This window comes from Nicotiana tomentosiformis, chromosome 1 (genome assembly GCF_000390325.3).
Source record: "Nicotiana tomentosiformis chromosome 1, ASM39032v3, whole genome shotgun sequence".
NCBI classification, from domain to species: Eukaryota; Viridiplantae; Streptophyta; class Magnoliopsida; order Solanales; family Solanaceae; genus Nicotiana; species Nicotiana tomentosiformis.
Genome location: NC_090812.1, coordinates 75,317,098 through 75,342,631, shown reverse-complemented (window position 1 = coordinate 75,342,631; position 25,534 = coordinate 75,317,098). Strand labels below are relative to the sequence as shown.

At 39.0% G+C, this 25,534-nt stretch overlaps 1 protein-coding gene across 1 annotated transcript; it reads left to right on the top strand.

Annotated features, from left to right (window-relative positions):
• The first annotated feature begins 19,180 nt into the window (after window positions 1–19,180).
• On the top strand, window positions 19,181–25,307 carry LOC104100441 (probable receptor-like serine/threonine-protein kinase At4g34500). The gene is made up of 7 exons (XM_009607667.4): window positions 19,181–20,007; window positions 21,044–21,148; window positions 21,240–21,362; window positions 22,656–22,826; window positions 22,924–23,053; window positions 23,239–23,448; window positions 24,885–25,307. The coding sequence occupies exons 1-7, from the start codon at window positions 19,400–19,402 to the stop codon at window positions 25,002–25,004; spliced, it is 1,467 nt and encodes a 488-aa protein (XP_009605962.1). The 5' UTR covers window positions 19,181–19,399; the 3' UTR covers window positions 25,005–25,307.
• The last annotated feature ends 227 nt before the right edge of the window (window positions 25,308–25,534 follow it).

The window sequence follows — 25,534 nt, the reverse complement described above, 5'->3', positions numbered from 1 at the left end:
TCATTATGAGCATTAATGACATTAATGAAACGTTATAATTGGCAACCGTAACTGTTCATGAAGATTCTGTAACGGTTCCGATTCTTCTTCCACATTAATTAGAGGTTCATGAATCTTACCTCTTTACTGTCTTGATTCATTTTGCCTATGTCTCTTCACTAAGTAATTTAGGCTCGAGTGACCGTACCCTTTCGTCTCGTGAGTGATTTGCTCGTACATGTTGTAAATCGTGAATCTTTTAATGCGACACTCCAGTTGTCATATTCTTAGTGATCCACGTATCTTGCCCTGTCTTCCTCATATAATTCCACGTGTAATATTTATTTTTTTACTAATACAGATAAATATTCACGTGATTTCTTTATCCCTGTCCACTTGACTGGAAGAGACTTTTTCAATCGCCAATTTGGCTGCCATCACTTTCACTTGCTGTTCCAAAACACACTTTTCCTTATCTAAAACTTCTTTTTCTAACTGAAGGTCTTCAAATTCTTCTTTCCAGTTGTCCGCTTCCGTATAATAGTCGTTGACTAACTGCTCAGTATGGACAATTCTCTTCATCAGCTCTGTGCCTATCAGGTTGATCTACAAAAGAAAGGGAAAAAGTGATTATCAAACAAAGATAAAGAAATCACAAGTCATTCATCCATATCAAAGAACTGTGGTTTTCCAATTTAGACTTCTCAACTGGGCCAATCAGTGATTTCAGCCATACATCAGCTTGGCCATACTTTTTCAAAAGATTACCATCCTCGGGGACTTCAATGGTAACTTTTTTCATCATCCTACTGCTACTGGAAGAACCAACTTCAACATGAGAAGTGGTAGCAATAGGGACAGTTGAAGAAGTAAAAATAGCCACGGGAGGAGCAGTGGCAGCAATAACAGGCGCGGGAAACTGAGAACCAATAAGAGCAGATACTGGAAAGGACGCAAGGGGTGCTTCATCAGAAACTAAGCCAAAGTCTTCACTATCAAACCCACGATAAAATAACTATTCTGTAGATTCACGAGGTGCAGCAATCATCTCTTCATCAGAGCTCACCAAAGTGGCACTTTCAGGCTCATTCACAGGAACTGAATTTGGAGGAGGAGTGGCTTCATCATCCGAAACAATACATCTTCTAGCCCGAGGCTTACGCACTAAAGAGCCCTCCTCTCGTTCCTCTTCACCCTCAGAACCATGAGCTCTCTCTGCTTTTCTCTTTGATGAAGAACTCAAAATCATCTCTTGAGCCATGGACAAAGAAAGTCTTGATGAAGCAATAGACGCGGCACTAACACCCCGAATGGAAAATCCTTGCAGAAGAAGAAGTTAGTAAATCTCCAAATAAATATGAAAGAAAGGTAGAAAGTTAAAGGGAAGCATACTATGAGTTCTAACTTTCCAACCAAACCTATGAGAAAGATATTTCCAAGACCTTCCTTCCATAAGAGCAACCGACAATAATTTTTCTACCCAAGTACGGAAGTCTGGTGTTTCTTCAACAACTTTCATGGTTGCTAAAAGGAAAAAAAATAGCCACGGGATCGTACGTTTCTTCTTCCTTCATAAAAGAGAAGAAAGATATCTAAAAAAAAACTTACGTGCAAAGTTCTATTTTTCTGGAAAAGACATGTTCTCTTCACCCACTAAATCACTTGTGGGAGCAATAATAAAACGGGCATACCAACCACGATCATTATCATCTTCCGGGCTAACCAAAACCCTTTTACTCCTAGACACGAGAGTATATACCCTGAATGAAATAACTTAGGGGAATAAAGATGAAGCAAGTGTTGAAAGGTGAAGGGTAAAGAGGCCGAATTAGCTAGGTATCTTAAACATGCAACAACTCTCCATACAATAGTACCAATTTGTCCTAAGCAAACGTTAAAGAAACGACACACGTCTATGATGGCTGGGTCAATAGGTGGTCTAAAACCTAACGTAAAAGGATATGTGTAAACAAAAGAGTGACCGGCTTGGAACGAAGTAATCCTTTGGTTTGGACCAGGAACTAAAATTGGAAAGTCAAATTTCCAATGGCATTCTCTTCGCACAAGAGAAATCAAACCCTCAGTAATCTGGGAAGGATAAACATCGGCACGATCATGGGAAGTCATAGAAGTAACTTGATTTCTAATTAATTCACGATCAGTGGAGAAGGAAAATTCTGCAGGAATAATTTCGTCAACAGTTGGTTCTCGAATAGGTTCACTCGAATCCCTATTTATGGCAGAAGATATATCAGTTGAAACAGCCCTAGTTCTAGAAGAAGAAGAGGTAGCAACGTTGGGTTGAGAAGTAGAACCACGAACAGATAAAGATCCTAAGCTACGCAACCTACCGCCTCTTCTACTCCTAACAGGAGCAGTTGAAGGGAAAAGTTCATCTACAATTACTACTCTACGAGGATCAGGGTTTGATGAAGACATGGTTATACTGTAAAATATTTATGTGCTAATGTATAAGAACGATTATGGAAGAAGAATACTGTAGATTGAAGGTTTTCATAAAAGCAAAGGCATAAGAGGTATTTATAAGAAGAAGCAACCGTCATGTAAAGGGAGTCATGAAGGAAACGTCATAATGAAACAGTCACTTCATGACTGACGCGGCCGCAGGAAAGCCCTAAGAACTACTGAAGAGTTGCAGACCCAATCGATAAATACCACGTGGCACATGCATTAAATATAAGTGACATACGAGGCGTTGGTTCTGAAAAAGACACAATGATACATGGGAAATGGCGGCAAAAAAATCCTGCCATAAATGTGTACCGCTTCCCAAATATTCAATTGCTGAATATTTGGCAAGTGGGGGGACTATTTGTATTAGTAAAAAATAAATATTATACGTGTAATTATATGAGGATGACAGGGTAAGATACGTGGATCACTAAGAAGATGACAACTGGAGTGTCGCATTAAAAGATTCACAATTTACAACATGTACGAGTAAATCACTCACGAGACGAAAGGGTACGGTCACTCGAGCCTAAATTACTCAGTGAAGAGACATAGGCAGAATGAATCAAGACAGTAAAGAGGAAAGATTCATGAACCTCTAATTAATGTGAAAGAAGAATCCGAACCGTTACAAAATCTTCATGAACAGTTACGGTTGCCAGTTATAACGTTTCATTAATGTCATTAATGCTCATAATGATTCGGTCATAAAAGGGATGAAACATTATATTTGTAAATTCCTATATAAGGGAAAGGAATTTCACTTGTAAGGGGACGTTCTGATTATTATTGGAATATAATTATTTTCTTGTGCTTTCAATTGATTATTTTGTCATTTCTTATTCTAATTTCCTTTCTTATTTTTGAGAGAATATTGAATTTGTTGATTATCAGTAACCTGAGTACTTCTAAAAATAGGCTTTAACTGAGAATCCAATTCTTGAGTTAAACAACGGTGTGAGATAATATTGGATATGTTGTTGTTGTCGTCACGTGCACCACTTAATAATGATCTTACAAAGAATTTAATAATACATGTGCATCAACAATGTCCTTTTACCTACTTCACCAAACTTGTTTCGGGCTTAAGATGTCGGTGAAAAGGAAAGGAGAATAACTAATCAAAATTTCATTCTTGTTTAAGCCATTATTTGTTTTGGTAATTGAAATTTGAAAATAATACCAGGATTAGGTGGAGAGTTAACATTAGATATCAACGTTCAAGCAGTTAACGTTCAGTCAGAGACAGCTTCAATTGCAGGCTAAAATTTTGGGAGATAGATTGTGTCCTACGTGAAGCAGTCTTGTCTATTTGGTTCTACCAACAAAATTGACTTATTTTAAACCATGCGTAGGGGCAAAATATTCTCCAAAGTCCAAGAGATGAGCAGATTTAGGAAGTTGTGTTGCGGCGATTTATTTAGTAAATCTCTCTAAATTTCGTCCATTTATTAACGGATTTGTAGCAGAGAATGAAGATTTTACGATCTAATCTTTCAATTAATATCAATGCCATTTCGATAACTTTTGATATTTTATTTTAATTTTTACAGATAAATCTTTGCTCTGAATGTGTTCGGATAGTTACAACATTTTGTAAGTTTATGGGTGCATGTGCGGCGAAGTGTAACAATAGCTACTTTTAAGTCCGCTATTTAAAATATATTCATAATTTATAATGTATTTAAAAATTAGTCAATTCACCCAAACTTCATTACTAAATATTATGAATTTGGAAATTCATGACTTAGTGTTGTCACGCCCCGACCTCGGGGAGCGCGACCGACGCTCAACCGAGATAACCCGGCCAAGCAAGTCTGCTAGATTTCCTTCTACCCAACTCACCCATAAATAAAGAGAGGATAAATTTCATTAATTAACACCAAGAGGGTTCATGAATAACACTAATTCCATCACCATTAGTTACTTCATTTATAAAGTCTCAAAATACATACACTTTCATAGTTAAAGTAGAATATGTAATTCACATATGACATTACTATCTTGACCTTCCCAATACAAATACACAACCCACGCCATGTCTACGGAGCCTCTAATAGATACAAAAGAGTACCATGATAGTGCCGGGAACAAGACTCTGGCTATACCTCAAAATATAATATACATACAATAAAAGATGCACGACCCCGAAATGAAGTGGGGCTCACCAAGCCAACCGAGAAGAGAGTGTACCGCTATCACTGGTCAATGTCCTCCGCTGTGGAACCACTTGTATCTATTAAAGATGCAGTGTCCCCGGAAACAGGGACGTTAATACATGTCGAATAATACTTAGTATGAAAACCAAACACCTATGCAAGGACTTGGAAATACAACATAAATATGATAAATCATGGTAACAAAAGGCTTAGTTAGCCGTTAAAGCTATAGCAAATTTATTAAGAGCATTCAATAACATTTATAAATTCTTAAGTCGGGGATCCTCTACAACTAACTTTACACAAAGAGGCCTTGCCACTTCATCCCAATGTATGCGGGTGGAGGTGCAATCACGATACCAGAAGCTTTACACAAAGCGGCCCTGCCGCCTCACCCCAATGTATGCGGGTGGAGGTGTATTCACAATATCACAAACTCTACACAAAGCGGCCCTGCTGCCTCACCCCAATGTATGCAGGTGGAGATGTATTCACAATACCACAGCTCTATACAAAGCGGCCCCTGCCGCCTCATCCCAAGGTATGCGGGTGGAGGGGTATTCACAATGCCACACTTCGGATTTCCAAAACGATAATAGTTTGTGCAAAAGAGTCCCCTTTCAAATCAACTATTTGGCACCGTTGGCCTTAGCAAGTGTAAGTTCATAAGGTTTCATCATATGAGAAATAAGTGTTTAATCATATTGATTTCATACAAGATCTTCTTCCCAAAAGGGGTATAACATAATTAAGTCAAAATAAAGAATCATTAACACACGAGGGTTCTAACACGTTATGTCAATCAAAAATCAATTTTAGTAGTTTGAATACCCCACATCAATAACGTTCCATATTCGAACTTCACAGGATGGAGTTTTGTAAGAACACGGGAATTCCAATACCAGAAAAAGAGTTTAGCCTTCATACCTAGCTTTGAGCTTTCCTTAATTCACTACATAGTTTCGAAATTCCTAGCAACATCGCTCTATTTAGAGACATAGCAAAATTGAACACAAATTAGGAGGGAGTTCATGGTTCCATCTCATTTGAGCATTTTATCAAACACTAGGTGGGTATTATGAGTTCAAGGTCCTCCTATGGTGGATTCCTCCATTTTACTACCCAAAGTCTACCCAATTGAGCTCAACAATCTTTTCACAACCCTAGATAGTATATGCATGCAAAATGAACAACTCCCACACCCATGAATTGCTTGGCTTATTACCTATTTTCAGTTAAATCTCAAAATTGAAGGTTAGGGATAAAATCTTACCTTTTTGGTTGAAAACTTTGTGAGTTACCCTTGTGAAATCTTCAAGGCTTGAGCAAGGATTAATAAACAACGACTTAAAATTCCTTTTCTCACTCTAGACCACCTTCCTCTCTCTAAAATATAAGTTTGAACCTTCTAAAATGATCCCTAAGATTGTTTTATAAGAATGAAGTCGGGTTTATAAAATCAAAAAAATGAACCCCGATACAGATCTGCGGTCGCATATACGACCGCATAACAATTCTGTGGTTTGCAAAATGAGCCGCATAATGGCCCTCCGGAACTGGGCATTTCTACCTCACTCTGCGACCGATCTGCGGTCGCATTGTAACGACCCTACCGGTCATTTTGCTTTCTAGATCCCTATTCCCCTAAATAAGACTCCCCATATATACTTTTACTATTTTATGATTTGCGAGGATGGTTAGTACAGGATTTGGAAGGGTTCGGGTTGAAATCGGAATACTTGGTTCCTTAAGGTTGGCTAAAGAGGGCTAAGTTAGACTTGAGTCAACGTTTTGAGTGAACGAACTCAGAACTAGGATTTGACGGTTCCAATAGGTTTGTATGATAATTTTGGACTTGGGCGTATTTTCGGATCAGGTTTTGGATGACCAGGGAGCGTTTCAGTGCTTGATATTGAAAGTTGGCACATTGAAGGTTTTAAAGTCCTTTAAATTTGGTTTGAAGTAGGATTTGGTGTTATCGAGGTCCAATTGGGATTCCTACCCTGAGAATAGTTCCATATGGTGATTTAAGACTTGTACGCAAAATTTTGTGTCATTCCGAGTAGTTTAAGTATGATTTGGCGCGTTCGGAATGAGTTGGAAGAATTTGAAATTCATAAGTTAAATCTATTTGGTTTTGGGTTGTGATCTTTAGTGTTGATGTTGTTTTCCGTGTTCCGAGAGTGCGAGCGAGTCCGTTTTATGTTTACGAATACTTTGGTATGTTTGGTTGATGCCTCAGTGCCCCCGTACAGGATTTTGAGGGTCGACGGGGCTTGTTAGCTCTTTGGAGAGGAGATGCTCGTGCATGTCATCTGGTGCGTTTGCACCTGCGGTGGAATGGCCGCAGAAGTGGCACCGCAGATGTGTCACCTTGCTCGCAGAAGCAGAAAGAGGAGGGGTCAGCGAGCTCTGCAGAAGCGAAGCATTGTTTGGAGAAGCAAACTCACTTCTATGATGGAGGGGTCCGCAGATGCGGAAGGAGGCGGCCTGGCCATGGTCGCAGATGTTCGAGTCGAGCCGCAGAAGCGGGCGCGCAGATGTGGGACTTGGCTGCAAATGCGATGGGCCAGTGGTCAAGCGTGTTCCGCATAAGCGGAAAGTTGACCGCAGAAGCGGTCCTGCAGAAGCGGTCCCGCAGAAGCGGAGATCCTCCCGCAGGTGCGGAAATACCGATGGGCAGAAGGGTTCATTTAAGTCGGGAGTTAAACCATTTTTGACTTATTTCTTTCATTCATTGGGCGATTTTGGAGCTTTTGGAGAGGGGCTTTCACATAGCACTCTGAGGTAAGTGATTTATATACAATACGAGTTTAAAACATAGATTATGGGAAGATTTTAACATGTAAAATTGTGAAAATTATGGGTTTAGATGAATAACCCTAGGTTTTGATAAAAATGGGATTTACCTAAGAAAATTGTTATGGGATTGAGTGAAAATTATATATTTTAGTTTGTGAAGTTATGGGTAACAACTTTCTTCAACAATTTCTGAAATCCGGGCACGTGGGCCCGAGAGTAAATTTTAAGAATCTTCCAATTTGGGTTGGGTAATTACTATAATAGTTAAATTATGAATTTTGGAACATATATTGATTTATTTGTACAAAATTTGACTAGTTTCGGATTCTTCGGCACCGAGTTAAGGCTTTAGAGCGAATTTGAGACCGGAAAGTGAGCTTTGAGACAAGGTAAGTCTCTTGCCTAGCCTTGTAAGAGGGAATTTACCCCATAGGTGATTTAAATTTCTATTTGTTTCTAATTATGGGGGCTACGTACGCACGAGGTGACGAGAGTCCGTGCGTAGCTACTATTTATGCTAATGTACGGGTAGTTTAGGACCAAAATCATGAATTACTTGTAATGTTTGCACCCTACTTGTTAATTAAAATGCCTAAATTATATTAGGACTTGTTAGAGGAATTGTAAAGGACCGAATTTTACTTGCTTGAATTTTGAGCGAATTACTTGATCGTTAATGGAAATTGTGCTACATTGTATATTAGCCTTGTAATAACGTTTAGGTAAAATGGTTATAAGCATCCACTCTTCTTGTGGAGCGGGCCGAACGCCTCGGTAGTAGATATATGCATCTATGATTCGTGTCGCACGACCCTCGACAGTGTACACATTATTCTGGATCGGGCCATACGTCCTCGGCATAATTTTGCGTGATAATACTTAGATTTTAATTATTTATTCATATAATTTCATGACTTGAGAGGTTAAAATAATACCAGATAGAAAGTGATTAAGATTTAGCATGTGTAAAGGAATTATTTATTTCCTGGTTGTCATTGAATTGCTGTAGTTATATACAAAGCCCATGCTTATTTAGAGCTTCTGTATTTTTATTGTTAGCCTATAGTAAGTGTCGATGTCGACCCCTCGTCACTACTTTTTCGAGGTTAGACTTGATACTTACTAGGTACATGTTGTTTATGTACTCACGATATACTTCTGCACTGACCGTGCATGATCTGAGGTAGATGCATCTGGCGATCACACCGGCGCGCATCCCCGTTACCCGGAGGCCTATTGGTGAGCTGCTTCCTGAGCTGTTCCGCAGCACCCGGAGTCTCTCCTTGCATTCATTTCTGTCTATTTTCATATCAGACATTAGCTAGAGTTTTGTATAATATATTAGTGCTCACACACTTGTGACACCAGGTCTTGACACACACTAGCAGACTTTGTGATTTTGGATTATTACTATGGTTATGACTGCGCTCAGCTGCTTTTGTTTTATTTATTTAAATTTTCTACTTCTTAATCTTTTAATTAAGGAAAAACTTAATTACTTATAAATTTATTAAAAAGAGAAATCACGTGGTTAGTTCACTGTTGGCTTGCCTAGTGGCGACGCTGGGCGCCATTACGGCCTGTAAGAGAATTGGGTCGTGACATGCATAATGCGCTGCAAAACTTCCTTCTGAAATTTTTTATGCTGGGTATGCGATGGGTTGTGTGGCTCGCGAAATGATTATGCATCCGCATAATGGACCGCATAATGGTCCAAAAGTTTGCCTAGATTTTCGCTTCAGTCTGCAGCAGATCTGCGGTCTGCAGTTCAGAATGGACTGCAGAAATGCCCTGCACTTCCAAAATTTTTCTTCAACTCCCCAACACACTGTTCAACCCAAAAAGTTCGAACATCATCAATGCATAAGTCTACCTCGGCATCACAAAAACCAGGTTTTAGGTGAAACTTTTTGGAGCCTTACATCCTCCCCCGCTTAGGATCATTTATCTTCGAATGAGGGTCAAAATTCACCATTAGCACCCAATGTGACTCAGCTGCTATAACACACACTAGTAGTTCCAAATTTTTGACTAACTCCTTAAATTTCCAGAAATTTTGCAACAGTCTCCCCTGTAATTGGGGCCTATCCACCTGCCAGAGAATCTCAAAACCAGTCCTAACAACATAACAACAACTCAATGATATAAAACAACAGGGAAACAACACCGGCCACAATGCCATTAAACATTACATTACCAAGGAGGAGCAACCTCAACATAAGCCGTACAGGGAAAACATAGTTTATAGAAAGTTAGCTTTCAACATCATGGACACAATTACATAGCTATTCAAATAAATTAGGATATTTCTTCTTTATCTCTTCCCCGGCTTCCCAGGTGGCCTCTTCGTCTTGTTGGATTCGCCATAACACTTTCACGGAGATAATTTCTTTGTTCCTCAACTTTCGAACTTGCCTATCAAGAACGGCAGCTAGAATTTCTTCATACGTCAATTCTTCATTAACCTTAATAGTCTCAACCGGAACAATAAGCGGCAGATCTCCAACCACCTTCTTCAAAATGGATACATGAAACACCGGGTGAACTAAAAACATCTCTAGAGGTAGTTCTAGCCTGTAAGCCACTGGGCCAATCCTCTGAATAATTCTGTACGGTCTGACATACCTCGGACTCAATTTTCCTTTCTTACCAAACCGCATTACACCCTTTATAGGGAAAACCTTCAAGAATACCCAATCATCTTCTTTGAACTCCAAATCCCTGCAACGCACATCCGAATAGGACTTTTGACGATTCTAAGCAGTTTTCAATCGTTCTGTAATGATCTTAACCTTCTCCATAGCCTGATACACGAGGTCCGGCCCTATCAATTCTGCTTCCCCAATCTCGAACCATCCAATGGGAGATCTATATCTCCTACCATATAAAGCCTCAAACGGTGCCATCTGGATACTAGCATGATAGCTGTTGTTGTAAGAAAATTCTATGAGCTACAAATGATCATCCCAGCTACCCATAAAGTTAAGAACATAAGCTCGCAACATATCCTCAAGCGTCTGAATAGTCCGCTCTGCCTGCCCGTCTGTCTGCGGGTGAAAGGCTGTACTCAGATTTACCTAAGTAGCCAACCCTTGCTGAAATTTATTCCAAAAGTTAGCTGTGAACTGTGCCCCCCCTCCCGATCAGAAATGATGGAAACTGGAGTGCCACGCAGCTTGACGCTTTTCTTGATAACAACTAAGCATATTGTTCCGGTGTGTCAGTAGCCTTAACAGGTAAGAGGTGTGTTGATTTTTTGAGTCGATCCACAATCACCAAAATCGAGTCAAACTTGCGAGGAGTGCAAGGTAGTCCTACCACAAAGTCCATATTGATCATCTCCCATTTTCACATCGAAATTTTTATGTTCTGTGCCAACCCACCGGGCCTTTGGTGTTCGGCCTTAACTTGCTGATAATTTGGACATCTTTACACAAAGTCAGCTACATTCCTCTTCATATCATTCCACTATTAGACTTAATTAAGATCATGGTACATCTTTGTAGAGCCCGGGTACACGAAATACCTAGAAGTGTGAGCCTCGGTCATGATTCTTTTTCGGAGACCATCCACATTTAGAACACAGAGTCGTTCTTAGTACCTTAGTGTACCATCATCCATGCCAAGAGAAAAGGCCATAGTCTTATGTTTATGAATCCCCTCCCTCAATTGTACCAACAATGGGTCGTTGTACTACTTTTCCTTGACTTCCACAACAAGCGATGATTCAGTCCTATTTTGCACAATCACTCCTCCTTCACTAGAATCCGTAAGACGAACTCCCAAACTAGCCAATTGATGAACCTCCTTGGCCAACGACATTTGTTATGCCTCCAAGTGAGCCAAACTACCCATAGATTTCTGACTAAGAGCATCCGCTACAACATTAGCCTTCCCCGGATGATACAGAATATCAATGTCGTAATCCTTGAGTAACTAAAGCCATCTTCTCTGCCTCAGATTCATTTCCTTCTGTTTGAAAATGTATTGGAGGCTCTTATGGTCCGTGAGTATATCTACATGGACCCCATACAGATAATGACGCAAAATCTTTAATGCAAATTCCACCGCCGCGAGCTCTAAGTCATGTGTTGGATAGTTCTTTTCATGATTCTTGAGTTGCCTAGAAGCATAAGCTATCACCTTGCCATGTTGCATTAATACACACCCAAGTCCGATTCTTGAAGCATAACAATATACCATAAACCCACCTATACCCTCTAGTAGGGTCAACACTGGTGTCGTAGTTAATCTTGATTTCAATTCTTGAAAGATCCTTTTACAAGCATCTGACCATTGGAACTTAATCGCCTTCTGCGTCAATTTAGTCAACGGAGAGGCAAGAGTGGAGAACCCCTTTACAAATTTCCTGTAATAACTAGCTAAGCCCAAGAAACTATGAATCTCTATTGGAGTTGTAGGTCTAGGCTAATTCTTCACAGCTGCAATCTTCTGAGGATCAACCTTAATTCCTTTTCTAGAGACGATATACCCCAAAAATGTAACAGATTCAAGCCAAAATTCACATTTTGAAAACTTCGCATCCAACTTATGTTGATATAGAGTCTGTAGAATTGCCCTGAGATGATCGGCATGGTCCTCTCGACTTCGTGAATATACCAGAATATCGTCAATGAACACTATCACAAAAGGAGTCAAGAAAAAGCTTGAAGACTCGATTCATAAGGTCCATGAAAGCCGTTGGGGCATTTGTTAGCCCAAAAGACATTACCATAAATTCAAAGTGCCCATACCGGGTCCTGAAAGCTATTTTCGGAATATCCTGCTCCCTGATCTACAATTGGTGATACCCGGATCTTAAATCGATCTTAGAGAAGTACTTAGCACCTTGAAATTGGTCAAAAAAGTAATCTATTCTTGGTAGTGGGTACTTATTCTTGATCGTGACCTTGTTGAGCTGCCGATAGTCAATACACATTCTCAGTGACCCATCTTTCTTTCTTAAAAAAAGGACCGGTGCGCCCCAAGACGACACACTCGGCCGGATGAAAACCTTTTCTAACAAATCCTCCAATTGCTCATTTAGCTCCTTCAATTATGTCGGTGCCATTATGTAGGGAGGAATAGATATAGGTTACGTGCCTGACATCACATCAATCCCTGTCTGGCTGGATCCCAAGGAGCTCATCCGGAAAGACATCCGGAAATTCATCCACAACATGCACAGACTCAAATGTAGGTGCCTCATCATCGGTGTCCGTAACCCGGACCAAATAGTAGATACACCCTTTTTTAATCATCTTTGTGGCCTTAAGATAAGAAATAAACCTACCCTTCGACACCACATCATCCCCCTTCCATTCAGTCAATGACTCATTTGGAAATTCAAACCTAACGATCCTGGTTCGACAATCAAGCTTAGAGAAACATGAATAAAGCCAGTTCATCCCCATTATTACATCAAAATCAACCATTCCCAATTCAATGATATCGGCCAGGGTGTCCCGACTACGCATCGTGATAACGCAATCCCTATAAACCTGCACGACCATAATAGACTCGCCAACCAGAGTAGATACAGAGAACGACTCATAAAGTTGTTCCGGTTCTATCCCAAATTCCATAGTAACATGAGGAGTGACATATGACAAAGTGGAACCTAGGTCAATAAGAGCATATACATATGGGATTGAACAATTAATATACATGTGACAACATCTAGACAAGCCTATGAATCAAGATGCCTCCACATAGCATAAAATCTGCTGGGTCCTCCCGAACTTTGTGCACCACCCCTAACTGCACCACACCCTGCAGAACTAGCTGGCTATGCCGCACCTCTGCCAATGATCTGGCGGGACGAGCAGCAATCCCTCTGAATGTGACCCATCATACCGCATACGTAGTATATAGGTATGTCCATGAAGCAGACCCCAAAGTGCATCCTCCCACACTTAGGGCATGGGGCCTCCGCTGCTGCTGGAATCTCCCTCCAAGCCGACCCTGCTAGTGGGGTCCCCTATTGTCATGACCGGTCCCGGATGGTTGTGCACTCATCGAAAAAAGAGAGAATGACTCAGATGGCCTTGATGACCCTCTCCTAAATGCCGACCTATCACCACCACCAACGGGAGAACTACCTAAGTTTCCCGTGGTCCGGGCCTTGCTGCTCCCATTTATTTTTCAGTTTACGGTCCTCTGTAGCTTGAGAAAACGCCACCATCTTCCCATAGTTCATATCAGAATTCAAGGCAGTTGTAGAATCCTCATTAATAACCAAGGGGCTAAGACCATGTACAAATCGGCACACTTTAGCCTCCATATTGGGCAACATGTGAATAACATACTTGGACAGGCGCGTGAAATCCATATGGTACTCCCACATATTCATGCTACCCTGCTTCAGGCTCTCAAACTCAGTGGCGTGGGTCGTCTTAGTCTCAGCAGGCAAGAAATGATCCATAAAGGCATTGGTGAACTTATTCCACCTCGCGAGGGGGCTCCCATTCTCATGGGACTCCTCCCACATCTCAAACCAAGAATAGGCCACCCCTTTCAGGCGGTAGGAGGCCAACTCCACTCGCTCCGTCTCAGTAGCATGCATAACTCGGAGAGTCCTGCGCATCTCATCAATGAAGTCCTGGGGGTCCTCCTCAGGATCAGTACCTATGAACACTGGAGGATCCAACTGGAGAAATATGTTCACCCTGGAACTAGCGGAATCCCCTGGCTGACTAAAAGAAGTGGGTGCAACATTTGATCTCTGGGCCTGGGAGGCCACTATCTGAGCCAACATTTGTATGGCTCCCCTAAGTTCCCCATCAGAAACACCGAGACCGGAAGCTGGAGCTAGAGGTGGAACTGGAATATCAATTGGAGGGACCGTTGCACCCTCAGTAGGTGTAGGAACTGGTGCAGTCTTAGCAGGAATAGTAGATTTAGGCGGTGTAGTAATTGGGGGAATATCCTTACCCCTCGGATGCTCACCTGCATCTTCAAATATTGAATCAACTGCCACACCTAGGGTGACATTGGCTCCTTGTCCAATTCTTGCCTTCTTCCTAGGCGCCATGTACTGAAAGTTAGAGCAAAGTACGTGTTAAAGGAGGAACAATCTTACAATCAGCTTTATCGCACGATCGAGAACATTAAAGAAGGGTATTATTCATAAGTGCCCAAGTAGCCTCCTAATTATAGATGTGGTCGACAACACACCGATAAGAAGGACTCTACTAGACACGGCTCCGAGACATCGTAGGACACTTTAAAATATTAGGCTCTGATACCAAGTTCGTCACGCCCCGACCTCGGGGAGCGCGATCGGCGCTTAACCGAGATAACCTGACCGAGAAAACTTGCTAGATTTTCTTCTACCCAACTCACCCATAAATAAAAAGAGGATAAACTTTATTAATTAATACCAAGAGGGTTCATGAACAACACTAATTCCATCACCATTAGTTAATTTATAAAGTCTCAAAATACATACACTTTCATAGTTGAAGTGGGATAGGTAATACGCATATGATATTACTATCTTGACCTTCCCAATACCAATACACAATCCATACCATGTCTACGGAGCCTCTAGTAGATATAAAAGAGTATAATGATAGTGTCAGCAGCAAGGCTCGGGCTATATCTCAAAATATAATACACATACAATAAAATATGCACGACTCCTAAATAAAGTGGGGCTCATCAAGCCAACCGGGAAGAGAGTGTACCACTATCACTGGTCAATGCCCTCCGTTGTGGAACCACTTGCATCCATTAAAGATGTAGTGCCCCCGAAAACAGGGACGTTAGTACATGTCAAATAATACTTAGTATGAAAACCAAACACCTATGCAAGGACTTGTAAATACAACATGAATATGATTAATCACGGTAAGAATAAAAGGCTTAGTTAGCCGTTAGAGACATAGCAAATTTATTAAGAGTTTTCAATAACATTTATAAATTCTTAAGTCGGGGATCCTCTACAACTACCTTTACACAAAGCGGCCTTGCCGCCTCACCCTAATGTATGCGGGTGGAGGTGCAATCACAATACCAGAAACTCTACACAAAACGGCCCTGCCGCCTCACCCCAATGTATGCGGGTGGAGGTATATTCACAATACCAGAAACTCTACACAAAGCGGCCCTGCCGCCTCACTCCAAGGTATGCGGGTGGAGGTGTATTCACAATACCACAACTCTATACAAAGCGGCCCCTGCCGACTCACCCCAAGGTATGCGGGTGGAGGTGTATTCACAATGCCACACTTCGGATTACCAAAACTATAATAGTTTGTGCAAAAGTGTCCCCTTTCAAATCAACCATTTGGCACATTTGGCCTTATTAAATGTAAGTTCATAAGGTTTCATCATATGAGAAATAAGTGTTTAATCATATTGATTTCATACAAGATCTTCTTCCCAAAAGGGGTATAACATAATTAAGTCAAAAATAGAGAATCATTAACACACGAGGGTTCTAACACGTTATGCCAATCGAAAATCAATTTTACTAGTTTGAATACCCCACATCAATAGCGTTCCATATTCGAACTTCACACGATGGAGTTTTGCAAGAATACGGGAATTCCAATACTAGAAAAAGAATTTAACCTTCATACATCGCTTTGAACTTTCCTTAATTCACTACACAGTTCCGAAAATCCTAGCAACATCGATCTATTTAGAGACATAGCAAAATTGAATACAAATTAGGAGAGAGTTCATGGTTCCAGCTCATTTGAGCATTTTATCAAACACTAGGTGGGTATTATGAGTTCAAGGTCCTTCTATGGTGGATTCCTCCATTTCACTACCCAAAGTCTACCCAATTGAGCTCAACAATCTTCCCACAACCTTAGATAGTACATGCATGCAAAATGAACAACTCCCACACCCAAGAATTGCTTGGCTTTTTACCTATTTTCAGTTAAATCTCGAAATTGAAGGTTAGGGCTAGAATCTTACCTTTTTGGTTGAAGACCTTGTGAGTTACCCTTGTGAAATCTTCAAGGCTTGAGCAAGGATTGATGAATAATGACTTAGAAATTCCTTTTCTCATTCTAGACCGTCTTCCTCTCTCTAAAATATAAGTTTGAACCTTTTAAAATGATTCCTAAGATTGTTTATAAGAATGGGGTCTGGTTTATACAACCAGAAAAATGAAGCCTCGATGCAGATCTGCGGTCGCATATGCGACCGCATAACGCTTCTGCGGTCCGCAAAATGGGCCACACAATGGCCCTTCGGAACTGGGCATTTCTGCCTCACTCTGCAACTGGTCTGCGGTCCGCAGACCTATTCTGCTGTCGCATAATGCGCCGCAGAACTTTCCTCCGTAAATTTTCATGTTGGGCCTGCGATGGGTTGTGCGGCCCGTGAAATGATTATGCAGCCTCATAATGGTCCAAAAGTTTGCCCAGATTTCTGCTTCAGTCTGTGGCACATCTGCGGTCCGCAGATCAGTTCTGCGACCGCAGAATAGACCGCAGAAATGCCTTGCACTTCCAAAAATTTTCTTCAACTCTCCAACGCACTGTTTAACCTAAAAAGTCCCACCCGCGACGAGCTAATCAATGCATAAGTCTACCTCAGCATCACGAACCCCGGGTTTTAGGTGAAGTTTTTCGGAGCCTTACAAGTGTCCTGAATTTTTGAGCTGCTAATTTGAAATTCAGGACTAAGTGTCCTTGATTTCTGAACTACTAATTTAAAATTCAGGATATAAGATTTGAACTTCACAATTTTCGAACTTAAGTTTGAACTTTAAAGTTTAAACTCTAGAACGCCGTACGTTAAAGTTTGAGTGAAATTGATTAATCTTTAAATATATTATAAATTATGAATATATTTTAAACATAAAAATTGCCGCCTTGTGTCATTTCCCCTACATGTGCGTGGGAGAAGATGTTAACGATGTAAAGATGCCTCAAAATCCACGTCATTGAAATTTTGTTTATAAAAGCATTGCCCAACAACATTTTTTGTTTGCTTCGGTTGCATATTTGTTAGTTATTCCTCTATAATTTTTACACTATCGACGAATTTTTTAGTGTAATAAAAAATTAAGTAAGACCATTAAAAGCATAAAATTTGAGAAACTAATATTGTAGACATAGGTTGATATTTAAATACGCAACAACAACAACAACAACCCACAGTATGAGATAGAGAGGCTGTTTTCAATTGACCCTCGGCATTCTTTCCTCCAAAAACTCCCCACCATGCTCTTGGGATGACTCGAACTCACAACTTCTTGGTTGGAAGTGGAGGTTGCTTACCATCAGAGCAACCCCTCTTGTCTACAATATTAAATACGCGATCGCAGTATTAGGCAAGAAACCAATAAAGGTGGATTTGAGTTTCCTCACAATCTATTCACAAAATGTTTCATATTCTTCCTGCCAATAAAAAGAATCAAGTGTACACGCGAATGATGCGTTGTCTGCCTAAAGTTAATAAATAAATGTCCATCTCTTTTAAAAGTTCAACATTTTATGCAATTTATAATTGAAATCACCGCAAACCAAGCTTTAACAATTCCATTCTGTACCTTTAGAAATATGAAATTTGCGTGTAAGTTGTCAAACTTTTCACTTAAAAAAACCTTCAGTGACTATTTGTAGTTAAGGTTTAAAGTAAAAATTTCGTCCAAACAGGTAATCAATTCGATTGAAAACTTTACGGTTTTTAAATAATATAGTTCTCTAATTTTAAGCACATGAACTTATTAGGGTTCTTTTTGCTTTAACGGCCTTAAGATCTCATTAGCTATACGATGTTTGCGTGGATCTGTTGTCGGTCCGAAGATTGATAAATTCTCAACAATATGTTGAGCAAATAAAAAGGCCTTAGGACGAGGGGATATCCGCTATTTAGTTGTTTCCTTCAAACTTTGCTTACTCAACACTCAATAGAAGCTTTTCCCAAAAGACAAAAGCAATGTAATCAAACTACCAAGAATTGTTGACCATACACACATTGAATAATTAAGGAGACATGCAAATTAATAGAGTTCTCATTTGCATTTTTATAATTCTTGTAATGTACCACAAATCATACCAAATTTAAAAATGACAAGAAACAATATATAAGTAATCAATCGGTAATATAAGAAAAATGTACAAACAATTAGGTTACTTTTTTAAAAAGAAATGAAGCAATCTTTTGGTGGCTAGGACTTCGTTTTAAAATATAAAAAAAATCATAAACAAGTTTGGAGAGTCCAATATTTATATGAAATATCCATTTCTATACATTGGGTATGCAAAATCATTTACATACGATATGCTTGTTATGAAAAACTACATATTTTGAAAAATAAATTTGAGGAGTATTATCACTTTTAGCTCGCGATAGAAATTATTTATATTTGGTAGCCGAAAAATATATAAAATTTGTATAATTTTTGTATATATATATACTAAAAATATATTTTTTCGAATATTATTTTGAGAGCAACTATACTGTATTATTTTTTCTAAATTTAATACGATAGTGTGAAAATTCTTAACAGTATTAATGCACAAAAACAGAATCACTTGCTTTAACACTGTAACAATTCTTTAGTTAAATCCGAAAGGCACGACATGATCCGCTCCCAAACTTTTTGACATGAGAAAGAATGAAAAAGATCAACTCCTTGGCCCCATTATGCAAATCAGTGAAATGGATAATGATATAAGATGAAAAAAATCCATGTAATGGAGAAGGACAAAAACGTCATTTCATATGCTTAAACGGTCTTTCTCTCTCTCTCTCTCCCCCTCTATTTCCCCTTTGTTGTCCCCACTCCTCACACAAATGGCCTTTCCTTAAAAAAGAGTGTATACGTTGTTTGTTGAAAGCGCTGTCTCTATTCCCCCCACTCTCCAGCTCCTATCAGCAAAAACCTCGTCAATGCTTCTCTTTTCCAAATTACACTCCCATTAGTCTCTCTCATCTCTTCACTTTCTCTCTCTAAAATGCCAATGCCATATTAATCCCTGTAGGATTTTTCTCTTACTTTGTTGTTGCCGGAAATAATGGCGGTTTCCGGCGAGAATTCCAGCTCGGGGAGCTCTTCATCTAGCTTTTTTACTTCAAAAACTCCCATTCTAGGTCTTCAACTCTACATCGTGATCGCCGCCACCGTCGTCATTATGGTTATCATATTCGTTCTCATCTTCCTATTCCTCCGGCTAAATCGAACCTCAAAACGACGTCTTAACAGCGTTAAGTCCAGCTCTGGGTTATTACCTTTAGTATCCGAAGTGATTCGCGAAAACAAAATGTCCGATCTCAACGAGATTGGTAAAGTGAATCGGTTCGCTGAAAAGGAGAACGAGACAATCGCGATTCTAAGAAAAGAAACTCCGGAAGTGATCGAAGTTGAGTCGGGGGGTATAAAAGGAAGTTCAGGGAGTAATGAGTCGAGTACGAGCCGGAGTGATGCATCGTCGTCGGCGATCTCTGGTTCTACGGAGTCGTCGAATATTGGGTGGGGCCGGTGGTACAGTTTGAAAGAACTGGAGATGGCCACTAGTGTATTTTGTGCCCAGAATGTGATCGGTGAAGGCGGATACGGCATCGTATTTCGTGGTGTTTTGCAAGATGGCTCAGTAGTAGCTGTCAAGAAGCTTCATAACAACAAGTGGGTCTTTATTTAATTTTACATGTTTTTGCATGATTTATTTAAGGATTTAAGCTATATTTTACTGATAACTTAACCTGTAGCATGTTATTACTAACATTTATTTTAGATTACCAATCAATATTATTAAATAGTTATTTAGAATAATATGTTAATGACCTGATTATATAAATATACTTCATGGTGATAGAACTTAAATTTTCATAAGCGTTTAGGTATGCAATTTTTTCTGTTTGAATTTATCTCTGTTTGTTAATTTATCCTCTATTGGATTTTTTTATAAATCTTTTCTTACCTGTCAAGTGATCTGGTTGTTTGCTTGAGTTGATCAGCTGGTGTAGTGTCTACATCTTGTTTGTTTTCTTGCTTAGTTTTCTTGGGAAGAGAATCCAATCTTCTTAGATCTGGACTTATGTGATTTGTTTTTCTTTTTCGGGTCAAAGTACATTATTTTGTTACTCCACAGGAAAAGAAAGTAAACGTTACTTTTGTCTTTTATTCCTTTTTGTTCTTTTTATCCGTTAACTATTTTCATCTCTTTTTCTTTTTCCTCATTCTTTTTGTTATTTTTTATACTTTAATTAATTGTCTTCGTTTTTACTTTTCCTTTTGTTTTGTTTTTTTGTTATCATTCTTATGTCCTTTACCTGACCAAATTATGTTCTTTGCTGAAATCTTGGCATATGATTGCTTATTCTAGCTAGGAATGATTTGTACTTCCATTTAGGCCAACCTTTAATAGCAGTAATGATGGTTGACAACTGTGCAACGGGAAATTGAGTAGCTTTGCTCACTGTTATGATCTCAAGTTATTGCCTTACCCGAAAAACTATACTATGAAATAACTTCCTTGGCCAAAAATAAATTACTGTAATAACAAAAAATTGAATCAAATTGGACAGATTTTTCTTTATTACTTCAATTTTCTGCGAATTTGAATGAGGGGTTCAACATTCAAGGTTTCTGCAGTCTTTTTTTATTATCTTTGAAACTTTTGACCAATTTTGTTCATTCTCTGTGACTTGCTTATCTATAGGGGTCAGGCCGAGAAGGAGTTTAGGGTGGAAGTTGAGGCCATTGGCAAAGTGAGACACAAAAACCTTGCGGGTCTTCTTGGTTATTGTTCAGAAGGTGCTCATAGGTAATTCATTACGGTTAATATTCACAAACATGTGTAAAATTCCTGTCTCTGTCTTCAAATGTAACTGCTAAATCATTTACTGCATATACAGGATACTAGTCTATGAGTACGTTGACAATGGCAATTTGGAGCAATGGCTACATGGTGATGTAGGGCCTGTTAGTCCTCTAACCTGGGAGATTAGGATGAAAATTGCGACTGGAACTGCTCGAGGGTGAGGCTTCTACATTTTGTTTTCCACTACATGATTATGTATCTTAATCCTTGTCAGTAGCGAACTGATATTGCTATTAACATAAATCATGTACTTTTATGTGCATTTTCTTTGGAAATTACCAAGGCAATCTACTCTTTGTTCAAAGCCTAGTTGCACAATCATGCAAGTATAAGAAAGTATAGTTGATTGAAAGATTATATTTTACATATCAGCATTTTTTGTTATAGCTGGTCGAACATGGTCATTTATGATCATAAATATGTCACATTAGGACATTACCACTCTTGACAAAAATGGATTTAAAAGTATGGCATACAACATCAATAACCATGCCATAATCCCCAACTAGTAGGGTTGACCATATGAATCCACATTATGTGGCTCTATGTAGACCTGTAGCAATCCAATATTTTAAAATTTAGCTTCTTAAGCGACCTTCTCCCATTTTATCCTTCATGCATGCTACTTGCACCTTCTGAATGTGATCGTTTCTAATCTTATATGGCATCATTTTCATGCGCATTTCTACAACATATCTTGTGGATATGTTGGATCTTAGCGTGTCTTACCATTGCATAGAACTTGCCTTTCACTTTGATAGATATCTTTCTATCGCATAACATTGTGGTAGTATTTTCCCGTATTAGCTATCCTAATCTGATTTTATATGTAACATCTTCATTTATAAAATCATTCTCCTGGAATATCAAGTCTACATATTTGAATCGTTTGACTCACTTCAATTTCACTCTTCTTGTGCTAGTAAACTTGCAGTGCTTATACTGGGTCTTACTTCGACTTATTATCCTAAATTCTTGCTCTCTAGAGTGCTTTTTCATAGTTCAAGCTTTTGGTTGACAGTTTTATTGGTTTTATCAATTAACACAATATCGTATACAAAACGTATACATCATGAGACCTCATCATGTATATTGTAGTTAACATCGGAAGCTTGGCTGACCAATGCGGGCTCAATGCTGATTGCTAGTGTAAACCCATGGTTATAGGAAGCTCCTTTGTATCTCCTAACAACTCCTTCATACATAACCTTTACAACATTTGTGACTGAAGTATGACGTGTGACTAAATAGCAATTTAAGTGCACATATTCATGCTTCGACAATTTGGTGTTGGACGTTCTACCCTGATTTTGGAATCTATGGGCTAATTTTTTTTTGTGTGCAACAAAAGAAAAGAGATGCATATCTTTATTGCATGGCCTGATTTATTTGTCCCATCTCATTTGTCATCACTAAGTTTTCATTTTTTTTTTATTTTTTTTTGTGACAGACTTGCCTACTTGCACGAAGGTTTGGAACCCAAAGTTGTGCATCGTGATGTTAAATCAAGTAACATTCTGTTGGATAGGAGGTGGAATCCAAAAGTATCAGATTTTGGACTTGCCAAGCTACTAGGATCTGAGAAAAGCTATGTGACTACCCGTGTTATGGGGACTTTTGGGTGTGTCCTTTCTCTAATCATTCCAAACTTTATCAACTATTACTAAGTAGATGCTTTGTGCTAAATTGCTAATTATTGATGATGATTATCGCTGCAGATATGTTTCTCCTGACTATGCCAGTACTGGTATGCTTAATGAGGGGAGCGATGTGTATAGTTTCGGTGTTATGCTCATGGAGATTATTACAGGAAGAAGTCCTGTTGACTATTCAAGACCCCCTGGGGAGGTAAGAACAAGTTTGCCCTTGTCATTTCTGCAACCACAGCCATAAAAGATATAAAAAATAAAAATATAAAAGGAGAAAAAAGAAAATAAGCATAGAAAGGAAAGGACCTTTTCTTGGGAGGTTGAATCAGCTAAATCCTGAAAGATCTTTTGCCATTATCTTGACATCATTATACAAAATTGCAGATGAACTTGGTTGATTGGTTTAAAGGAATGGTTTCAAATCGGCGTGGTGAAGAATTGGTCGACCCATTAATTGAGGTCCATCCTCCTCCTAGATCCTTAAAGCGGGTTCTGTTGGTCTGCCTTCGCTGCATAGATATGGATGCCAACAAGCGGCCAAAGATGGGACAAATAGTACATATGCTTGAGGCTGATGAATTTCCTTTCCGTTCAGTAAGCCATCTCATACAATGACTTTTGATTGACCGAAAAATGTTTTTCCCTATTTTTTCAGTTACAAGTCTTTACTATATTGAAAAGTTGAAAATTGATTTTTGCTTGGCATATAATGTTCATTCGCTCATATCAATTAGCATGAGCTCAATCTTCTTCTCAAAGCATAATATAGGTCATGTAACTGTCTGTGAACCATAGCACATGATAAACGGCAGTACAACTTATTTATCCAGACCTTCTAATTGCTGAAATTGGCTTTCTTCCCTTTTACTGTTTGCAATCAATGAAGTAGAGTAATGAAAATCAGTTTGGTTTGGTGGTATGCTTCTACCCTTTTCCAGTCAGTTAGAATTAGAGTGGTGGGTGCAACTACATATCAGTATGCCTCTTTACTTAAGTTAGTATGGCCCTGTACCACAACACCAATAGCAAATTCGTTTCTTGTCAGCTATAACCCTCAGGAATGGCCAAAACTGCCAGAAAAAGATTTCAGGCTTATCACCACCCCTAGTTGGGAAGATGACGAGGCAACCCCTTTGCCCAAAAATCCTGAAATACTAATGTATAGCCTCGTTAGCACCGGCTATACCCATAATTTTTCACCTCTTGAACACTTCAGTAAAGATGGTGCAGATCATGCCCCCAAGATCCCCAAAAAGAATGTTGTTTTGTCCTCAGGAGAAAAACCACCATCGAGTGACATTGAAGCAACAATGAATTGGCAGTCCGAAAATTTTATTTCTCAAAATAGAATCTTGAACAACATTGATACCACCATCGAGTGACATTGAAGCAACAATGAATTGGCAGTCCGAAAATTTTATTTCTCAAAATAGAATCTTGAACAACATTGATACCACCATCGAGTGACATTGAAGCAACAATGAATTGGCAGTCCGAAAATTTTATTTCTCAAAATAGAATCTTGAACAATATTGATAGCACTGTTAAAAATGTTGCACGCACTCATAATAAAATGCTTTGCAGGGTGGACAATATTGAGAAGAAGGTGGAATAGGTTGTAGAGAAGTCTTCTAAGCAGGACTCATGAACCTCGTAACATTACCACCAGGCACAATAAAAATTGATCCATGTAGAAATTAGACTTTTCTTATAGTGTGTGTATCTGCACTTGGTGAATGATGTTGTCGGGAAAAAAAAATGATGTTTCATGTTTCTCTGGTATGAATCATCTCTCTTTACCTCGAATATAGCATACAAGTTAATACCTGATGAGTGATTAGAGGTACACTATAAGGAGTCATCTCGTTCTCTATCTCTTTTTTCTTCACTGAAAAGGAAATGTCAGGTTCAATTTCTTAGCAGCTTGGTCTTGACTTATTTTTGCATGTTTACGGAGGCTAATGTGGTGTAATGAACTCCTTATTTTCCTTTTAGTTTGTTTTCTAATTGAATCTGTTTTTCCCTTACAGGAACCTCGATCAGTCCAAGAAAAAGATCCTCTAAATCCACGTTTACTACCAACAAATAGAGTTCAATTAGCTGCCAAGGATGGGATGGGTGATGATGAACAGAAACCTAGAGGGAGATGATTACCCTTTATATTTGGGATGAAGAGTTATACAGGTTATTTTAGTATGTATATTCTTTTGAATCATTTCCGCTCAGTCCTAGTTTGTTGGTTCCTGTTAATTTTGTATTTCGAGCTGTGCTATATAGGCTCTATTTTGGTTGATTTTGTATATAAGCATAGTCAGACTACACAATGTCATTATATGGACTCAAAAAAGAAAAAAGAAAAACAAACCACTTGCACTATCTTAGTATTTACAAACTGATGTACTTGAGACATGCAGAATAGCAGACTGTTAAGAAAAAAGTTTTACCAACTTAAATTAGCTTGCGTTTTCATACCAGTTAGCTACAATTTCATAATTGCTATAGTTGTGTTTGTTGAGGTGCTTCTTTATTGGAGTATCACTCTGTTTATCGACCATCCCATTTTTACTTCAAGTAGGCGACGCGAATGACTGTAGTTATAACTTGGGAAATTCAGTGTTATTTTCACATCAGGCCCTTTTACAATTTTAAATTTAAGAAAATAACCTTTTAGATCTCTTAC